Source organism: Protobothrops mucrosquamatus, unplaced genomic scaffold (genome assembly GCF_001527695.2).
Source record: "Protobothrops mucrosquamatus isolate PMUCROS unplaced genomic scaffold, P.Mucros_1.0 scaffold_29, whole genome shotgun sequence".
NCBI lineage: Eukaryota > Metazoa > Chordata > Lepidosauria > Squamata > Viperidae > Protobothrops > Protobothrops mucrosquamatus.
This window is the reverse complement of record NW_015386105.1, coordinates 207,403-228,145: the sequence shown is the minus strand read 5'-3', so window position 1 is coordinate 228,145 and position 20,743 is coordinate 207,403. Positions and strand designations below refer to the sequence as shown.

The following is a 20,743-nucleotide window of genomic DNA, read 5'->3' as shown; positions in this document are numbered from 1 at the left end:
TGGAACGAACTACCCCCCGAGATTCGGATAATTCCGGATCTCCTTACCTTCCGTCGCGCCCTCAAGACATGGCTCTTTCAGCAAGCGGACCTGACCTAGGGTGGATTTTATACTGGGTTTTTTAGGAATTTGAAAGACGCAACTCTAAATTTGGTTTAATTCGGTTTTAAGGGGGGGATTGTATATATGTTTTGGTTTTTAAGTATGTTGTGCGCCGCCCTGAGTCCCGTCGGGAGAAGGGCGGCATATAAATTAAATTAAATAAATTAAATAAATAAATAAATAAACTTAAACATTTGAAATGCCAATTAATATAAATAAATGAGAAATTCAGCCAAGTAGCTTAATGGATAACTGATGGTGTTCATGCATATATTTGTTCATGTTTATCCAAATGCATGTTTTCATTGTTTTATAGTATTAACAGATCACCAGCATTTTGATGCAACTACACTGAATACCATCAGAATGAGCCAGATTCCTCAGAACTACCGCATCAGAGCTAGGCTGCTTAAATTCGAGCCTGAGAAACTCCACCAGTCTGTTAAACTTCATTGCCCTCAGTGCAATTCATTGTAAGTGTCCAAGTGATACAGATACCTTTGCAGTTGCAGTTATTGCTTACAGCAGACATGTCAAACACAAGGCCCGGGGGTCGGATGCGGCCTGCGAAGTGGTTTCATGTGGCCCGCGAAGCCATCCTAGAAACAATGAGGGAATGGCCCCCGTTGCCTTGGCCCTGGCCCAGGCTGGCCGGGAGCCAATGTACAATTTTATAGTGGCCATCTATGCTGAAACGCATTCAGTCTTAGCTCCACAAGGCCGTCTAGAAACAGCGAGGAACCAGCCCTGCCACGTCGGTCCCACCCCCTAAGTGCAAGCTGGGGAGGTGTCACCTTTGTGAGAAATGAAGAAATGCACCATCGCGCTTGCCACTTCCAGGCAATGGTGCATTTCTTCATTCTTCACAAAGGGTGACACCTCCCCAGCTGCGTTTCTTGCCTGTTTTTCTTCCTCCCTCATCTCAAATATTTTCCCACCACTCTGTACTTAGGAAAGAAGGAAGGAGAGAAGGAGGGTCTGAGGGAAGTTCTACCTTAGTCCTGCCCTGCTGCCCTTTCACCATCCCCTTGCCCCCTCCTCCTGGCCTATCCTGGGAGTCTCCCATCCTATTGCTAAGGAAGCTTTGGATACAAAGCCAGGTCTCCTCCCATGGAGAGGGAATGGGCCGGCCTCTGACTTTGCCCTTGTACCCATCATGAGCAATCTGCCTAAGGAGAGCAAGCACAACAACAGCAGCCCTGAGGAGGGCACCCCCTGGGGAAGTGGGGCTGGGCTTGGTGCCGCGGGAGCTCGAGGGCCAGGCTGAGCATTTGGTGCCTAAGGAGAGCAAGCACAACAACAGCTGGGTGCCCCTTGGGGAAGTGGGGCTGGGCTTGGTGCCGCGGGTGCTCGAGGGCCAGGCTGGGCATTTGACCTCTGCTGCCCAGGGCTCCGGGCAGCCCGTACCACCATCCAGCCCCCCCACATGGCCTGAGAGGAACAGTGAGGCTCCTCCAGTGGACCATGCCTTGGCACTTGCCCTGGTCCCACCCCCTTCTGCCAGAGACCCTCAGATCTGTCCCACTCCTGCCCAGGCCCCCACAGGCACCCTTGACGTGAACGATGTAGAGCTGGCCACCCACCCAGTAGGCCACACCCACTCTATCCACGCCCACCCAGTAGGCTGCACCCACCCTGGCCACACCCACCCGGCCCCTGAGGGCAATCGCAATGCTGATGCGGCCCTCAATGAAATTGAGTTTGACACCCCTGGCTTACAGGATAGAATAGCATTATATATTTAATCCCCTGCAATTTAAAATGTACAATAAATTCATCATTTATTTTTATATTCTATATTTGATTAATATTGTTATTTTATCTATTAAAAATTCTAAATTGCTACAATCAAAGCTTTATAGTAAAAAAAAACCACACACTAAAAGCTACATATCCAGTAAAGTCAAATAAAGTGCAAAATGAAAAAACCCAAACGAGCTAGGCAGTAACAAGGGGATTATTATACGAATGTTTGCAAGTAAGTATTCTGTACCCTTCAATCAAACTCAACATGCAGTTTTCTTGGCGGTGTTCGAAAAGATATTTGCCGTTGCCTTTTCCCTAGATGCTTTTTCACTTTCTGATCTACCTTATAATCCTGAAATGTCTAGTTTCTCTTCCAGGCAATAACTTGGCCAGTTTTATTTCATTTTTTGAGATAAACTGGGCATTGCCAACTTCTAGTTGTATTTGGCTGACCTAGTCTAGCCTCAAGAGCTGAGAAGAGTGGACCTAGTTAAAACCTGAATTTGATAATACCTAAGAATTCCAAGATTGTATGCTGGATTGGGAAATAAGAAAAATAATCCAGGTTTTTAATTTTTTGCAAACAAAAAAAAAACCTCTAAACACTACCCAAACTAAAAAAAAAAAACTTATATCCAAGAAAACTGTATGAATGTAATCATGGAAGTCATGAAGAGTTGAAGGAGATGATACCTTTAAATATGTGCCAATATATGTTTAAAATTCTTTTGTTTAAAAATACATTTGTGAAAATTATTATGAGCCATGGTGTAGTATTTAAAAATTCAGCAATCTTACAGGTGAAGTTTGTAAATATTTAATTTATTTTTTCATTTTCATTTGGGGGCATATAAAATGGCAGTACCTGGAATGGAAGCAGCTGCACAGCTACCTATTCAGAATATCCACCAGATAAAGGGACTGTTTTGGGAAGTTGTATAAGGGCAGAAAAGTGGCCAGGCAGGGACCCAGCTGTGCAATGGTCCTATCAGATATCAGGGCGTGTCTTAGCGGTAGAAATAGTGTAAAGTTACCTTTTGTCCAGTGCGAAGTTATCTATATGTATTAATATAAACCTATCTTAAATGTTATGTGATTCTGAACTCTTTAATCTTTCAATCAAGCTTGAATGTTTTATGGAAATTTAGTTCTCCTAGTCTTTTTTATATTTATTATTATTTATAAAATTTGCTTGCCGCCCATCTTGCTGCGAGGTGACACACTAACACATCAAGGCCTTAAAATACTGCAGCCTATCTAACATGCAGGTGGAAATATTGAATTATCTATGTTACATTTTTTTATATTGCATTTATTGAAAAGTTACTTTAAGCACTTTTCTGGTGTTCAATTCAGGCTGTAATTGTTTCAGGCAAGAAATCCCAGATGGGACTGAACTTGATTCAATTTTACGAGAAGCTTCAACTACATGTTCAGATTCAAACCTGCAAAGCACTTCGTTCTGCAATTCTGTAACGTGGCAGGCTGAAAATCAGGGACAGCGGCAGGTAGCTGTTCATTTTGTGACACACAAAGAACTACTACAAGACCCAGAGGATACTTTAGTTTTTCTAGAAGGTTAGTTAATTTAGTTTTCTAGAAGGTTAGTTAATTAACTATGTACATTTCTTTGCACGTTGTAATCTCTAATCCTAAAAAACATTTGCATGTCAGCTCTTACCCTCATATACTTCTAATAAGCCAACAAAATTTAAGAGAATAATTGTTCTATATATTAGCAGTACATACACACATTTTTAGTTCTTACTACATAAACACACATCTTTTCCTATGTTGTTTTGGGGTGATAAACTCATACAGACTTTTGAAAATATGGAAAATGAATATACCAATTCTATAAGCTTGTATGCTTAAGTCTCTGTTGTGTGTCTCTTTCATTTTTAAGAAAATCTCATCTTCAACTTTGTCCATAACTAATGATATATAGTGAAACCTTTATATAATAAATTCCTATTTAGCAGATTTCAGATGCAATGGACCACATTCTATGCAGACATACCCTCAAAATAACCAACAAGGCCATTGTAATTGATGTGGTGTAGATTAGGCAAATTAATTTTTGTCAATGTTATTACAAGCCATGGTAATGTATATCATTTGCATAATCTAATTACATGAATAATATTTAATATTTCATTTGCATAATGATATTATGCAGATTATATAAATAGTTGCGATAAATAGTTCCTGTTTAGTAGATTTGGAAATAATGCACAACCCCTTCCTCCCAAACGGTCCATTAAAATTAGAATTCAACATATTTGAAATATTATCCTAAACAAGTAGTCTTGTTTAGTGACTTGGGAACACCAACTTGGTTGTTAACTAAAGCGTTTACTAAATAAAATTGCAACTGTGCTTATGATCTTACTTCAGGTTTCCTTTGCTTTACACACCTGCAAAAGTCATAAATGGAAGAACTTGTCGCAGTTACTTTTTCATCATCATCGTAACTGAACAGTTCTAAATGAAAACTAAAAATAGAATTAAAAATAAAGAGTATAAGATGCAGAAAAGAAAGAAAAGGGAAAAAAGAGAAGTAAGAATATAGCAAAGGAAAAAAAAGAAATAGAGAAGTGACTTCCCATTCATCACAGCAAGTATCATTTTTTTTAGTAATTTATCACCTCTTAAAATAAAACAAATGATCTCATCCTCCCATATCACATCTGTTATCTATAAAGAAATCCATAAAGCATGGTTATTTCTATCTTGGTGTCAACAAAAGTACATGAAGGCTTACCAGAGATGAAAGCATATCTGTTTTATTCTTGATGAAACAATTAAGAATAAATACATTTTAAAAATTGTAAATTGAATACATCTCTTCTTCTTTAAATCTTCTGTTCCTTCTAGTTCCCTCTAGCATCTAATTTTGAAAATTTTATCTTACTATTTTTTTCATTTGTAGTTCTTTTTGACATGAATTTTTGGGTAGAAAAATTAACCATAAGAAGAATAATTGGAAGAAGGAAAATAAGGATAAGAATTTGCCATAATAACAAAAAGAATCAGAAATTTTAAAAATCTTTTAGTTATTTTATATATATATATATATATATATATAATGTTATATTGTATTATATTATTATTATATTATATTATTATTATATTATATTATATTATATTATATTATATTATATTATATTATATTATATTATATTATATTATATTATATTATATTATATTATATTATATTATATTATATTATATTATATTATATTATATTAATATGTATATAATATATATTTTTAATTAGAAACTACACTTTGTCCTTTTTAAAAAAGTGTTCTGGTTGACTAAAATGTGAGATGCAATGCCTTTCTTACTGTAAGCATACTTTTAACTTAAACCATCCTCTGGATGTCAGTATTCTCACAAAGATAAAACTGTATTCATACTTAAAAGCAAAGGTCTTGCAATATATTTCTTTTTTATAGAAGCATATAAAACTGACACTTCTGGAGGCATTTAGGCACAGACTATAAGATCATACCCCCTCTGTGGTATAGATATATTGGCTTGGTTTGGCTTTTTATTGTTTTTAATCCTATTTGGCATTGCTTTCTATGTAATCTGCTCAGAGTCTCCAGCATATAAACTGGAGGAAATAAACAAATACAAATAATGATCATTAAAAGGAATGGCAACTATCCAAGTAGATTGGTTATGCAGTTATTAAGTATGTCAATAGATGGGACTTTCCTGCTGAAATGTGTCATTCAACTTTATGGCAACTTTTTCAATGTCATACTTAACATTAACAGATGTTACTAACATTTTTGGAAAAATCAAATATGTTGTGATATAAACAGATTTAATAGGGACACATCATTATATATTAGAAGCTAGACAGGGAAATATGCCCATTTGGATTCTGCTGAGATTTCTAATGCAGCCGTCTCCAGGCTGGATACTTTCTAGTAATATTAACTAACTCCCAGAGTTCTCCACAAAAAGGTATAATGTAGCCATTACCTGTCAGTTTCTCACAGTGTTTCATATTTCATAAACCTCTGGGGGCAATCATTTGGAATTTGGGGATTTAATTACATGTAGCATAGTTTTTTTCCCCAGCTCAATACAGGTAGTCCTCGGCTTATGATCACAATTGAGCCCAAAATTTCTGTTGCTGAGTGAAATTTGTTAAGTGAATTTTGCCCCATTTTATGACTTTTCTTGCCATAGTTGTTAAATGAATCACTGTAGTTATTCAGTTAATAACATGATTGTTAAGTGAATCTGGCTTTCCCATTGACTTTGTTCATAAAAGGGTTGCAATGACCCCAGGACATGCAACCATCATAAATATGAGTCTGTGGCCAAGGCATCCGAATTTTGATCACGTAACCATGGGGATGCTGCAGTGGTCATAAGTGTAAAAAATGGTCATAAGTCACTTTTTTCAGTGCCGTTGTAACTTTGAACAGTCAGTAAATGAAGTGTTGTAAGTTGAGGACTATCTGTGTATGAAAGTCCGAATTATTCCGTAGTGGAGGATAATTGGTGATGGTTGCGGTTAGGAAGACTTTATGTGGTGTGCTGAGATTTTTTTATTTAAAAAATTGAAAGTAACAATCTGAGTTGAGTTCTAAACAGTCAACCTATATTTTAATATTTAACAATCAATGTAGCTGTCAAGCATCAAAAAAACCTATTCTGCTTCAGCCATTGTTGTATCTCTCTTTGCCAACAGACTCGGGGGAGGGAGGGGGGATATTTGGAGTGCCCAGCACACCTGCAACGGTCCAGCCTGGGAATCAAGGTCATCACAGAATGGCTGGGCTAGGAACTAACTGAAGAATTTTCTCATAACAAATGTCTGACACTTAATTGGGGAATGTGACCTGCACAATCAGAGGGGAAGAAAGGTTCTACACTTTTAATTTACTGTTCTGGCCCCATTTTCGCCACAGCTGATTTTCTATTCATCAGTGCCGATATGCTGTACTCAATAAAGTTTTGCATTAGAGATTGGAATGTCTCAGCTATGCTTACTTCGTTGGGATCATCAGTCGGAATCTTGACAGTAGCTGTGAAATGTTTATATACCTCATCTTCTCCTAATCATGTGACATCTACATTTGTTTCCACAAACTACAGATGCATTAATGCCCAAAGATTAAGGTGGTAGTTTAATTAATATAATACTATTTAAATAATCAAGATTTTCTTTAATTTTTTTATAGGAGGGACTCTGAATGAAATCTTGAGGTTCACTAAAAAATTTAAAGGAATTATACCAGTGGCATCCAAAGAAGACTGTCTTGTGCTGTTGGATCTTTCAGTTCCATATTTTTGGGAAGGAAACATGCAGTATTATGGGTAAATGCAAACATAAGCATAAAGTAATATATGTATACATATTCAGCTTTGTTTACATAATCAAATATTGATGGTTCAACCTCTGATCTGCAAGTATGAAATGTTTGAGGAGCTATATTATGAATAAATTGAGCAAATAATTAACCATAACAAATAGCTCAGGCTACATAGTTCATTTTAATTTATCCTATAGTTGAACAAATTGATCATAGAAAATTATGTGGTCAATAATCGATAATGACTTGTTGGCACATAATAAAATGAGCAAATTGAAAAAAACATAGCTTAAACTTTATGGATTATGGTGTTTCACGTACTACAGTCTTCTCATCCAATTTATGTTAGCTGCAGAAAAGTTTATACCATATAATAATTTAGAAAAGTATATTGTTAAAAACTTTTAAAGTCAGTGATTTATCCATTGGGGCTGTACTCATTCCAAATGACTTAGTGTGGCCTAACATGGCAGTCAACCAATTTTACGTCCAACAGGTTGATAGACTTTCAAAAAGAATTATCTGTCCCAGTGTCATTCACTGAGAGTACACTAGACAGTATCCCTAACCTAATTCAGTCTTTAGAGATGGATGGATGGACAGACAGTTTTGCCTTATGACAATATCATAGATTATTATTATTATTATTATTATTATTATTANCAGAGAAGGCCCTCCCCCTGGGGGTCGCCAGCCGACACTGTTTGGCCGACGGCACCCTGAGGAGGCCCGCTCTGTGGGAGCGTACCGGTCTATGGGAGGTAATCTGCGGCAGAAGGCGGTCTCGGAGATACCCAGGTCCGATGCCATGGAGCGCTTTAAATGTGGTAACCAGCACCTTGAAGCACACCCGGAAGGCTACCGGCAGCCAGTGCAGCTCACGCAGAAGCGGTGTTATATGGGAGCGACGAGTCCCTCCCAACACCGCCCGCGCGGCCGCATTCTGGACTAGCTGGAGCCTCCGGATGCTCCTCAAGGGGAGCCCCATGTAGAGAGCATTGCAGTAGTCCAGGCTCTGATAACAGGACAATAAATTATCTTAATCTCCTACTTGAATTATGATTATCTTTACTCAATATCATTTACTTTATTTCTGAGGAACTCTATCTTTTAAGTTTTCCCAGTTCCTTGAACCATGAACAAACCAAATAGCCCGGGCTTATATAACACTAAAAGCTAAAAAAAAAGCTTAAAAGTGTTAAATATAAAGAAGCTTAACACTAACCAAGCTTAGCATGTAATGTACATCAGCTACAAAGGCTTTTATTAACTTGGTTAAATATTGTATTTGAGGGCTGACTAATACAATATGTTGTATGCAAAGTAGTTGGGTAGGTGGCTATTTTGAGGGCACTTATTAGATAACTGGTAGCCAATGGGTGTCTATTCCATCTACTCTTCGAATGTGCATGAAGCTCTCTCATGTCTATGAATTTAACAATTTTTGAATTGTTATTACATATTTATGCCACCCATCTCTCCTATAAAGTGGTTCTGGGTGGCTGATGACAGTCAATCAATGACAATCAAGGCTAGTCAGTCAGTGACAGTGAAGGTTGGTCTGGTCACAGAAATATATCCATCTGAAAATATAAAAACACTGTAATTTTTTTCCCCAGAGCTTATTAAGAAAATAAGCAGGTGTGTGGTGGCCCTGAAAGAAGCAGGGCAAAAATTCATAAACCAGGTCATGTGCTCAAGACAAGGTCAGCACCATGGATAAGTAAAATCTCCTTCAAGGTGACATTATGGATATATCCATGTCACTTTCCTGGCAATAATATGGAAATAGTTTATCATTGCTTATTCCAGGATGTTTTTGTCAAATTCTCAGGGGAGTGATGTTTGTTGGCTATGTTTTCAAGTACATATCAGATCTAATCCAGCTTAGGGCTATCCATGGAATGGGTCAAAAAACCAAAATGGTGGCCATGAGCATATACTTGAAGCTCCACCCACTTTTATCCATGTCATGCATGTAATACATGTAATAATAATAATAATAATAATAATAATAATAATAATAATAATAATAATAATAATAATAATAATAATAATAATAATAATAATAGAAGAAGAAGAAAAAGAGCTGGAGAAGATAGCAAAATGCAAATCCCTGCAAATAGAAATGGAGCAACAGTGGTAAAAGAAAGCAAAGGTAATACCAATAGTCATAGGCTCCTTGGGTACTATCCCAAAATAACTGGAGCACCACTTGAACAATATTGGCATTGACACATTCACCATCAGTCAGTTGCAAAAGGCAGCTTTATTTGGAACAGCTTAATCCTGCAACGATACCTGTAACACCATCAAACGTCCACATCTGCCTTGGGAAGGACAATAGGTGGACAAAAATGCCAAATCAAGTCTGAACAGCTGGCTGACTGTGTGAAGAACCGATAATGGAACTTAAATCGTGGATGGTTGCAGTCTCGCCATCTTGCTCAATTTGATCAGCCCAGTGAGGGATCATGCCAACAACCTAGTTGTGAAACCGTCATGGGTCTGAAGGTAGGATTTGAGTTGCCTGGTACTCCAATGATAAATAACTGAAAAAAGGGGAAAGAAGTCTTTGAAAAAGCTGCCATCAACCCTGGATGGAGGTAGCAGCTGTAATCCTTGCCTGCTATAAGGCTGAAGACACATTGACAGCCATTTCTCTTTTCCTTTTTCTGCTGGGGTTGGCAGCTTTATTGAAGCAGCTTTTAGTTATCAAAAATCACTTTCTCCTTCTGGAAATACTGCTAAATGTAACACTTAGTGGGGGCTGGGCCCAGCTCATGGATGGAGCAATCTATCTAGGCAAATGCTTATTTGTCTCTCGATTTTTACCATTAAAACAATGACAAAATAATAGCTCTGCCTATCTGTGAACTGACAGATCCTTGTATGCTTTTGACATTCATAGAATTTATAGATTCTGCTTTATGGAACTGAACAACAGGAGGGTTTTTAGTTTTGCTTTTTAATCTGTATGGGTACCAGCTAGGTTATCACTTTTGTCAAGAAAATTGCTGGTTGAGGCCCCAAAAGTTCAGGTCACTGTTACTTGATGCATTGGCAAATGTGTGATTTCCTTCAGGCTGAAAAGAAGACAATTCAGCACAGCTACAAATGACAGCTATTCCTGGGTGGTATAGTTGAGCTGTTTGGGTTCAGTTCCAACCTCAGCCGTAAAAATTCAATAGGTAACCACTTTCTCATAGTCTAGCCCAGGGGTAGTCAACCTTGGCTCTTTTATGACTCGTGGACTTCAACTCCCAGAATTCCTGAGCCAGCATAGCTGGCTCAGGAATTCTGGGAGTTGAAGTCCACGAGTCATAAAAGAGCCAAGGTTGACTACCCCTGGGCTAGCCTAGTTCACAGGGTGGCTTCAAGAGAAACCATCTACAGCTCCTGGAGGACAGATGGTGTAACATCTATTCAATTTGAGCTGCATTTCTTGGTCATGTTAAGATGTGTGGACTTCAACTCTCAGAAAACATTCTTGTTCTGAGGATCAATTCTATCTAGTTTCTCCATCTTTCATTTCCTCCTACCCCATTCACATTTCCTCCCTCTGCTTGTTTTATAATTTGATCCTCCTTCATTTCTCCTTTGCAACCCCAACCTTGCCAATAAACCTCTTTCATACTGTTTATTCACTTTTACATACAATTCACATTTGTTCATCACCCATTTGTAATTTTAGGAGGAGCCCTCCTATTTTACCAGCTCTTACAATATTAGACAACACAGTATCAACAGTAGAGACCTTCAAGTTTCTGGGTTCTATAATCTCTCAGGACTTGAAAAGGACACCTAACGTTAAAACCATCATTAAAAAGGCACAAGAATGTTCTTCCTGCATCAACTCAGAAAGCTCAGACTGCCCAAAGAACTGCTGATATAGTTCTACAGAGGAATTATTACATTTGTCATTTGTATTTCTATAACTGTCTGATTTAGCACAGCAACCAAACAGGACAGGCACAGACTCCAATGGACTGCAGAAAAAACAACTGCAGCCAGCCTGCCTTCCATTGAGGACCTGTATAGTACATGAGCCAGAAAGAGGGCTGAGAAAATATTTATAGACCCCTTACATCCTTGACGTAAACTATTTCAACTCCTCCTCTTAAGATGCCACTATAGGGCATTGCATGTCAAAAACAATTAGACAGTATTTTTCCTTGTTCCATCACTCTGCTAAACACCCAATTCCCACAGCATTGTCTTATGCCTAAAGATATTTACCAGTGTAGAAGGGCCGTATTACTACTATCCTTTTCATCTTCCCTATTACCTTTTCCTTGGTATCTTATGATTTATCACTTTGTTGTTTTTTATGTACACTGAGAGTTTATGCACCAGAGACAAATTCTTTGTGTGTCCAATCACACTTGGCCATAAAGATTTTTTTTTCTTTTAATGACCCTATAATCCCTTGCATTGGGGTGGAGTCCTTTGGGACTGTCTATGCTAATTATGCCTGGTATTGTTTCCAGTAGCTCGGAAAGTTCTGTGTCCTTTCGATGGAGTGATGTCATGTAAATTCTTGCCTGTTGTTGCTTTTGCCTTTTATCCTGTTTTGCCAGTTAACAGTTTTTTGATGTTNGGTCAAGGCCCAACCAAGTCCAACATCCAGCCTCCAGCCTCCAGGTCTCCAGATCACACTCGTCCTCCATCCAAAACACCAGTCCACCAGGCTCTCGAACCGGAGTATGCCAGGTCCTCCGCCATCCGGAGCGGGGACACGGTCAAGATCTTCCAAGTCGTATCGGGTCCTCTGACAGCCGAAAGCACAGTCACTGCATAATTTTCCGGGCCTTCCAGGCCGCACCGGACCTCCGACGGCCAAAGACCAAGTCCAAGCCGAGATCTTCCAAGCCGGAACAGGACCAGAACTGGACCCTCCAGGGCCAGGAGCCTGGGAGCGAGGCCGGGGGAAAGCAGGGCCAAGGCCCAGGCCTCCACTGCCAGGCTGTCCGGATCCTCCCAGCTACTGCCGGATGCACCAGGCCCAGATCGAAACGGGCCGAAGACGAGCTGAAAACCGCCGCCCGGCCGCCCGAGTCCAGGCCACACCGGAGCCGCCGACGGCCAAAGACCAGGTCCAGGCCGAGATCTTCCGAGATCTTCCAAGTCAAAACGGGGCCAGAGCTGGACCCTCCAGGGCCGAGAGCCAGGGAGCGAGGTCGGAGGGAAGCAGGGCTTTGCTTTGCTAAACCAAGTTATGTTTATTACAGCATTATAGCAATTTGTTAAGAAAATTATTCCATGAAAACATAAGATTAGTCTGAAAGATTTATTAATACTGTTGACTCCTGGCATGTTTCTAAATTAGTCCCTGCAGTTTTCCTGGAAAGGTTTTTTTTAGAAATTGTTTGCCATTTCCTCCTTCCCAATTGTCCTGTCCCGCTCACACAAGCATACACTCTATAACACTAGGGCCAAATGAGAGTGGCTGGCCCAAAGTCACTGAGCTGGCTTTGGGTCAAAGGCAGGACTAGAACTCACAATCTCCCAGTTTCTAGCCTATGTCTTAACCACCAAAGCGCAGTATTCCCAGGCAGTTTCCGAAACAAGCTTCTGAGATCAGATGAGTTTGAGCAATTTCAAAGTAGTATGGCCATAGAGCTATGCAAAGCTTTCACCAAAAATATTCCTAAGTTTTGCAAAGCATTATCTTTTAAATGTACACATAAAGGGACCAGCCTCCCTCTCCCTCCCCCTGTGTGTGTGTGTGTTTTACTGTTCCCTGTTTAAAATTATCTCAGTAGTTTACAATTAAATATTGTAATTACAAGTAATAGGTGTAAACAATTAATAAACGTCATTAACAGTATTCATGAAAATACAATACAAAAATGCAAAAATAAAATCAGCAAGACAAACATTAAAGCAATAACAGAAAGTAAAATCAACAATTAAAAAGTTTAAAAATCGCAGCAGAATTGGTACATTAGAAGTCTGGAAGAAAGATTCTTGCTGATTTTATTTTGTATTTTTGTATTGTATTTTTATGAACGCTGTTAAATGGTGCCAAAAAGACAGTAAGGATGTTGCCCGACTAAACTAAGAGCCAGTTTGTTGTAATGGTTAAGGCATTAGACTAGAAACCAGAATCAGCAAATAGAGTTTTAGCAACACCCCAATGTCCAGTTCTCTGCATGTTCCTTTAGGTTGTGTGGTGAAATAATCTATTTTTGTGGGCAATGATTTATAAAAGCCATTACTTTCCAGAGCTTTGTTAAAACAAAAACCTGTGTTTAAAGTAGCGAGAAATTTCCTATCAACAAGCATGATGTTGAGACCAGCTGAATCTATATGATTTATGGTGATTTTTAATTGATATTTTGTTCCAAATGCTAGGTGCAAGCACTGTTCCAAACCTAAGGCTATGGAAAGCCTGGATTGCCTTGCTTCACAGCAAAATCCATCTTGGGAATACACTTCTATAGCACAAGGTTATGTGATATTCTTCTGCTATTCAATAATATTGGACTTTCATTCAGCAGTTTATGTCTAATTTAAAGTAGCCAAATTATTTCAGCAGGCAAGGAAATGCCTAAATCTGTCTTGCTTATGATAGATGCCACAAGGTGGTTAAATTGTACAACATCTGTAGAACATCCACAGGTGAAAAAAGGGAACAATATATTTAGCTAAATTAAATGATAATTCATATATAAATAAAACACTTTGTGTATAGGAAACAAATACAACATGCAGGATTTTGTATTCTTTAGTGTTTATTCTGGTATTATTTAAATAGGGCATATAGACCAAAAGAAGTAGAAAATAGATATAAGAATTGGTAATTTGCAAACAATTACATCTTTCCATCAAAATCAATGAATAGCTTTGTAAAAGCTTACCAGCTAAATCTTTAAAACACAAGCTTTTGGCATTACATTCCAATGAGCAATTACTTGCTAGACTTTAAATATTTATCAACATATGTTACATCTTCTACTCTGTAAAGGTTTTTTTTTTTATTATATTGCTGATGGAAACATTTTAAATCCTTACCTTTCTAGATGACTTAACAAATGTAAGCTTTAACCAACAAAACAACCCTTGCCTAATTATGTATTTGCTTTTGTCACTTGCAGGCATTTTGTCCTGCTAAGGAATGTATTACAGATTGCATTTGTTAGCTTTTCTGCTATTGATTGTAATGTTTGCATAGACAATAAAAGAAAAATTAGAAAGATAAGCAAAGATGAATAATCTCACTTCCTTAAGCAACATTCATTGTTCATGAACGAATTTAGATGCAGTTATTTTATTGGATAAGTAATGTTAGAAATCTACTTTTCCATAAAAGTAGGGGCTTTTTTTTCTTTTCCTTTTCGTCCCTCAATTAACAATTAGACTGCCATGGCTGACTCACAACTGATATGCAACATGGAGCATTCTATCATTCCATTGCTAATTGCAATGAACTAAAGAAATGTTGAAGTGTGTGTGGCTTATTTTTCAAAATTAAGGGTAGAAATCAAGGTATTAAGGGCTATGACAATAACTTTGAAGAACAGGAAGAAAAGCCACAATTAAGACAGTGGTCAGATAATGAATTTGAAATGTATTTATTCGGTCAATGACCAGCAACATTAAATAATAAAATGAGCAATAGAAACCAGGAAATACGATCAGGATCAAGAAAGAGATGTAGGTACAGTTACATATTAGCAATTATAAAACAAATCAAGCATGGTATATTCTAAACACCTAATTACAATGCAGGTAATCCCCAAGTTACGAGTGTTCAGTTAACACTCGTTCGAAGTTATGCAATAAGCATCCCCCAGTACTGTGGTGGCAAACCTATGGCACGCGTGCCACAGGTGGCACGCAGAGCCCTCTCTGTGGGCACGCACGCCGTCGCCCCAGTCCTAGGCCTTCAGCTGGGTTTTATAAAACCTTTTTGTTTTAGGCCGCCGCCGCCACCATGTGCAAAAAAAAAGAGGTTCAATCAATCAATCAATTTCAACTTTTCGGGGGGAAAAAAAGATCTCACAAAGTTGGAATTGATTGATTGAACTTTTTAGTCCCACCCAGTCTGGCGTTACCATCGAAGCCACGCAATGGGCCATGCCCACCCGGCACCCGACGATACATAAGTGGGTTTTGGGTTGCAGTTTGGGCAATCAGTCTCTTAAAAAAGGTTTGCCATCACTGCCCTAGTATTTACAAGAAAGTCCCAAAATTACAAATGTAATTTGGCAGTTTTCCCTCCTATGAACAACTGCAGAGGCTCTGTAACATTCACCCTATTTCCGCCCCCCGCTCCCCACAACTGCTTTCCCCTCCCATCCTGCCACGCCAGACTCACCTTGCAAAGATCTGTCTCCTCTCTGCCACTGTTTCTTTGCCTTGGAGGGAGAGAAGAGTCAATGAAAGTTCCTGGATACCGTAATATCGCACAAGTTCAAGCACCCATCCTCTTTTGCAGAGAATGGTGCCTGAACTTTTGCAAGATCACGGAGCAAAAAGTGTTTGCAGTGCCAGTCTCCTTTCCCCCAATTAATTTCCATCACTACTGTAATACTTTTCACCCGGATGGAGATCTTGGGGAGATTGGAAGCTCCATCTGTGAGCAAATGGGGTGCTTGAAAACACAGGGATTTGCTGCATTTTTAATCACCCATTTGCTCACAAACAGAGTTTCAAGTCTCCCCAAGGTCTCTAGATAAAAAGTATTTTAGCACCTATGGGGTACTTCAAAACAAAGAGAATCCCACTTGTTCACAGACGGAGCTTTAAGTCTCCCCAAGGTCTCTGTTCAAATAAAAAGTGTTTCAGCGCCTATGGGGCACTTCAAAAAGAAGAGAATTGCTGTGTTTGGAAGTGCCCCATAGGCGCTGAAACACTTTTTAGCCAAATGAAGACCTTGGGGAGACTTGAAGCTCTGTCTGTGAGCAAATGGGGGAGTATTTGCTCACAGACAGAGTGTCCAGTCTCTGTCAAGTATCTGTCTGGGTAAAAAGTGTTTGAGATCCTATGGGGCATTTGAAAATGAACCAAATTCTTTGTTTCCAAACGCCCCATAGGCGCTCAAACACTTTTTGCCTGGACGGAAACCTTAAGGAAACTGGAAGCTCCGTCTGCCTGCCAATAGGGCATTTAAGAAATGAAGCATTCCGTCCATTTCTTAGCGCCCCATTGGTAGGTAGACGGAGCTTCCAGTGTCCTTAAGGTCTCCGACCTGGTGAAAAGTGTTCCAGCGGTAGCGGAAAGGAGTTGGGGGAAGAGGAGACAGGTACCGCAAACACCGTGAGAGTTCAGGCACCCATTTTTTACAAAAGAGGATGGGTGCATGAATTTGCGCAATATTACGGCACCCAGGAGCTTCCATCGACTCTCCTCTCCCTCAAAGGCAGAAACCGCAGCAGAGAGGAGAGAGATCTTTTCAAGGTAAGTGAGTCTGGCACGGCAGGAAGGGAGGAAAAAGCATGAGGTATCTTAGTAAGTTGGTGAGGCCTTGGGGGCGTTTTCTAGCCCCCATTACTAGCCCCCCCCCATGGCCTTCCCCACCCTGAGATATCTCATGTGCACTTAGCGAATTGCACATTCGCTCAGCCATTTGATTAGCGAATGTGTGGGCAAAAGCAGGGAGTGATCTCGTTCAAGGTACGAGATTCACTCCCACGAATTCTCAAGTTACGAATGAAATGGGCAGGCTCCATTACATTCATAACTTGAGGACTATGTGTAATACCTATGTGTAATAACACAAATAAAACTAGCAAATCTATACATTAAAATATATGTTCTCTAAAATTATTAGAAAATAACTAATTAAAGTATTCATAAGAATAAGGATCTTTAGTTCTTTAACCAATTTTTCCTTATTATCATTGCAACAGCACAATTTTTTTGCTACTGCACAAGTGGTGGCTGGATTTGAATCCTGAAGAAAATGGTTCACATAAAAATTAACTTATCTCCCTAGAAATTTCTCTAATAGAGGGAGAATGTATGTTGATCTGATGTCCCCTTAGAACTTGCAGCACAACAAGACATGTGATATGTCTTCAACTTCCCCATTGCCACATGTACACATTAGTTCAGCTATTGGGATTTTATCATACTTGAAGTAGTGTTCTAAAAATGTTCCTATTCTACTCTTAGGAAAAAGTCAGGTCTTTCAGATACCTTGCTGGTTCCCACACAGCCCATTTAATCCAATTTCTACTGTGGAGAGATATCCTGTTAAGTTCTAGTTGGAACTCCATGTCCCCAGGAAGTGGCTTCTTGGAGCCCTCGGAAAAGTTGAGAGACTGAATCACAGCCCCAGCTCTTCAAATGTTGCTTTTTTTGATAGGAGGCTTAATGTTGATTCACCTGAAAGCATAATGAGAAGTCCTCTGTAAACAGCAATATATTAGACAGCATTGCTATAACAGAAATTTCCTTGGAATATATAGTGAGCCTACCCTTTAGACCAGCAAGTTGTGAGAAATATAAACAAATGATAGATATTCCAAAATTAATATAGTAAAACAACTTTCTTAAAAGTTGACTCCCCATGTGTTGGATTTAAATTTCTACAGTCCACCAATGGGTTAAAATTCAAATCAAGGTAAGAAAAGCTGTGCTAAAGCAAGCATTATTTTAAAAATAGCCTACCTACTGATGATCATTTAGAGGTATACTTTTATTCAACTGCAATCTATTTCATTGAATCCTGTATTAGAAATTGGTTCTGCAAAATAGTTTTTTTAGTGAGGTATATCCTGTAAGGATTTCTGCAGGAAACTGTTTTTGTTTCAAAGAATCTATAGATCAGTGTTTCTCAACCCTGGCAATGTTAACTGGGGGAAGACTTCAGCTCCCAACTAGTTGCTGACTGGGGAATTCAGAGAGTTGAAATCCACCCAGTTAAAGTTGCCAGGGTTGAGAAATTCTGATCTATAGCATTTTTCCAGTGTTTAGATTAGGAATAATTCTGTGTAATTAAAATGATTCTACCACAATAGCAACTAGGTTTAATATGCCCAAATAAAAGAGCTATTGAAGTGTTTCTTTATCTTTACACTAATTTTACAGCTTGTAAGCTGCTTTCTAATGACTAAAAGCTTTTGAGCACCTTTCATTGAAGTATTGATCATTTTTGGTCAAGGGCTTACAGAGGAATGAGTCAGCTCTGTTTCAGTAGCATGCGGAAATCCTGAGCTCAAGTATGCTAGGTTGTATTCTAGACAACACCTATATATGTGTGTGCATTCTTGCCTTTGAGTCATTTTTAAATAGAGTTTTTGGTCTGCTTCTGCTTAGAGTTAGGAATTGCACCGCTCGAGTACGTCTTCGTGATGAAGTTTACATTGGATGATGGAACAGGAACATTGGATGTATATCTCCTGGACAATGTAAGAGAGTAGAATATTGGTCTCTTGACTTAATTAGATTAAATCTAAACTTACATTTGGTCAAAGTTATTTTGTAGCAAAGTGAAGATGCCAAGGACTATATAGTAAAAAAAAAAAAAAAGCATAGCCAATTCCACGTACAGTTGGTTGAAAAATACAAGTGCCTTTGTAAATACGGAAAGAAGGATACTTGCACTGGACTTGGTTTCAACCTTTTTACTTATTTTCCAATCCTCCTGGGACATCCTTCTGGATTTTTTTTTCTATTTTAAATGTATCTTTAATTCACTGGGACACTTTTGTTAAATAAACAACTTATTTAATAAAAAGCTTTTAGAGTAGAATAGAATATTTTATTGGCCAATTGTGACTAGACACACAAGGAATTTTTCTCTGGTGCAGTGTACGTACAAAAATCATTGTAATATAATCAATGTACATACAAATATACAAACAACATGTACATACAAACAACAAGGTAATATAATCGTAAGATACCAATAGGAGAATAGTAGAAAAGATGAGAAGGACTAATAGAGCTAAACTACATGGGTAAATACCCTTAGACATAAGACAGTAGTGTGGTAATTAGGTGTTCAGTAGAGTAATAACACAAGGGGAAAAAACTATCTTTGTGCCTAGTTGTTTTGGCATGCAATGCTTTATAGCATCGTCCTGAGGGGAGAAGTTGAAACAGTTTATGTCCAGGATGTGAGGGGTCTGTCGATATTTTCACAGTCCTCTTTCTGGCTCATGCAGTATACAGGTCCTCAATGGAAGGCAGGCTGGTTGCAATTGTTTTTTTCTGCAGTCCTAACTATCTGTTGAAGTCTGTACCTGTCTTGTTTGGTTGATGTACCAAACAGAAGCCAAACAGGACAAAAGAAAATAAAAAGCTTTTATTAAAACATATAATTAATTTCTATTCTATGACTTTCAGTTCTCATTCCAAAATGAAGTTGTTGGAAGAAAAACAGGCTGTTTAATAATGTCAACATTATTTTTATTCTTTCTTCCAGAAAAAATTCTTCCAAATTCCAGCTTCTGAAGTCTTAATCAATAATATATTTCAAGAGAATATGGAGACGCTCATGAATAGACTTTGCCCTGCAGGCAGAACTCTAGGTAAGGAATTTATATTGATGAAATTATGCAGATAATACTTATATTATGCACCTTTTATTATTCATGTATCTGTTATATTTGTCTGTTACATCTGTCTTTATACTGCAATTTGTCCTAACCCCAAGGACAGGAAAATAAATTAATTTATATATTTTCTAACTTCCTAATAAGTCCCTTTGGTTATGTTCTGTAAAGACAGACATTTATATTAAATTCTTCCAATGTTAAACATTTCATTAAGGATAATTCACCTGCCAGCTCACACCTAATCATTAGGTTAGTTGCAGCTAGTTGCCATGAGAATATAACAGATCTTTTTTATCAACACATCCTAAAAGGGCTCTGGTTACTGATTTAGGCTTTTTGACAGAAAGGAGTTTGAATGGACTTGTAAATGTCTACTAGAACTACAAAAGAGGAATGAAAGTTGTAGGTTGAGGGACAAAAGAAGGAAGGTGTTCAACTATCTCCCATAGTATCTGACTGGCATTTTCAATATGGCAGAGTTGACCCACTCAATTAAGCAATGCCATTTATCAGGACCTTGGAAGCATGGCTTCCCTGTTGCAGAGCCTGCTCTCTGGAAGGAGGTTCCCCCTGAGATCCAAATAGCCCCCACTCTGCTGTTTTGAAGGGCTCTGAAGATCTGGCTCCTTGCCTAAGCTGTTGGCAAGGATGACTAAACCTTCCTTTTAACTTAGTTGTTTTCTTTGTTTCTACCTGGTTTATTATTCTGCTATGTCTACCTTTTTTAGTCTCTGCTCATGTTTAAATTATTTATAAATTAAAGTCAGGCAGCTTATAAATTTAATAAATCATCAATCATCATCACAAAATATAAAGACACCCAGATAGAACTAGGATGACTAGCAAAAGAAATCAAAGCTAGTACCAATAGTAATAGGTGTCTTGGTGCAATCACAAAACATATGGAGCACTACTTGAACACCATTGGCATTAACAAAATCACCATCAACCAGTTGCAAAACGCAGCTTTACTTGGAACAACTTACATCCTAAGGCATTACCTTTAATATAATTAAACAACACCTGCCTATCCCAGGTTAT

At 38.4% G+C, this 20,743-nt stretch overlaps 1 protein-coding gene across 1 annotated transcript in view; it reads left to right on the top strand.

Moving 5' to 3' along the window:
- Positions 1-20,743, top strand: part of POT1 (protection of telomeres 1) — a 53,865-nt gene that overhangs the window by 30,226 nt on the left and 2,896 nt on the right. The window contains exons 13-18 of the mRNA XM_015832517.1: positions 419-575; positions 3,221-3,426; positions 7,059-7,194; positions 13,548-13,642; positions 18,459-18,550; positions 19,570-19,675. Coding sequence (XP_015688003.1) covers positions 419-575; positions 3,221-3,426; positions 7,059-7,194; positions 13,548-13,642; positions 18,459-18,550; positions 19,570-19,675 — 792 coding nt within the window. The remainder of the gene's footprint in view (positions 1-418; positions 576-3,220; positions 3,427-7,058; positions 7,195-13,547; positions 13,643-18,458; positions 18,551-19,569; positions 19,676-20,743) is intronic.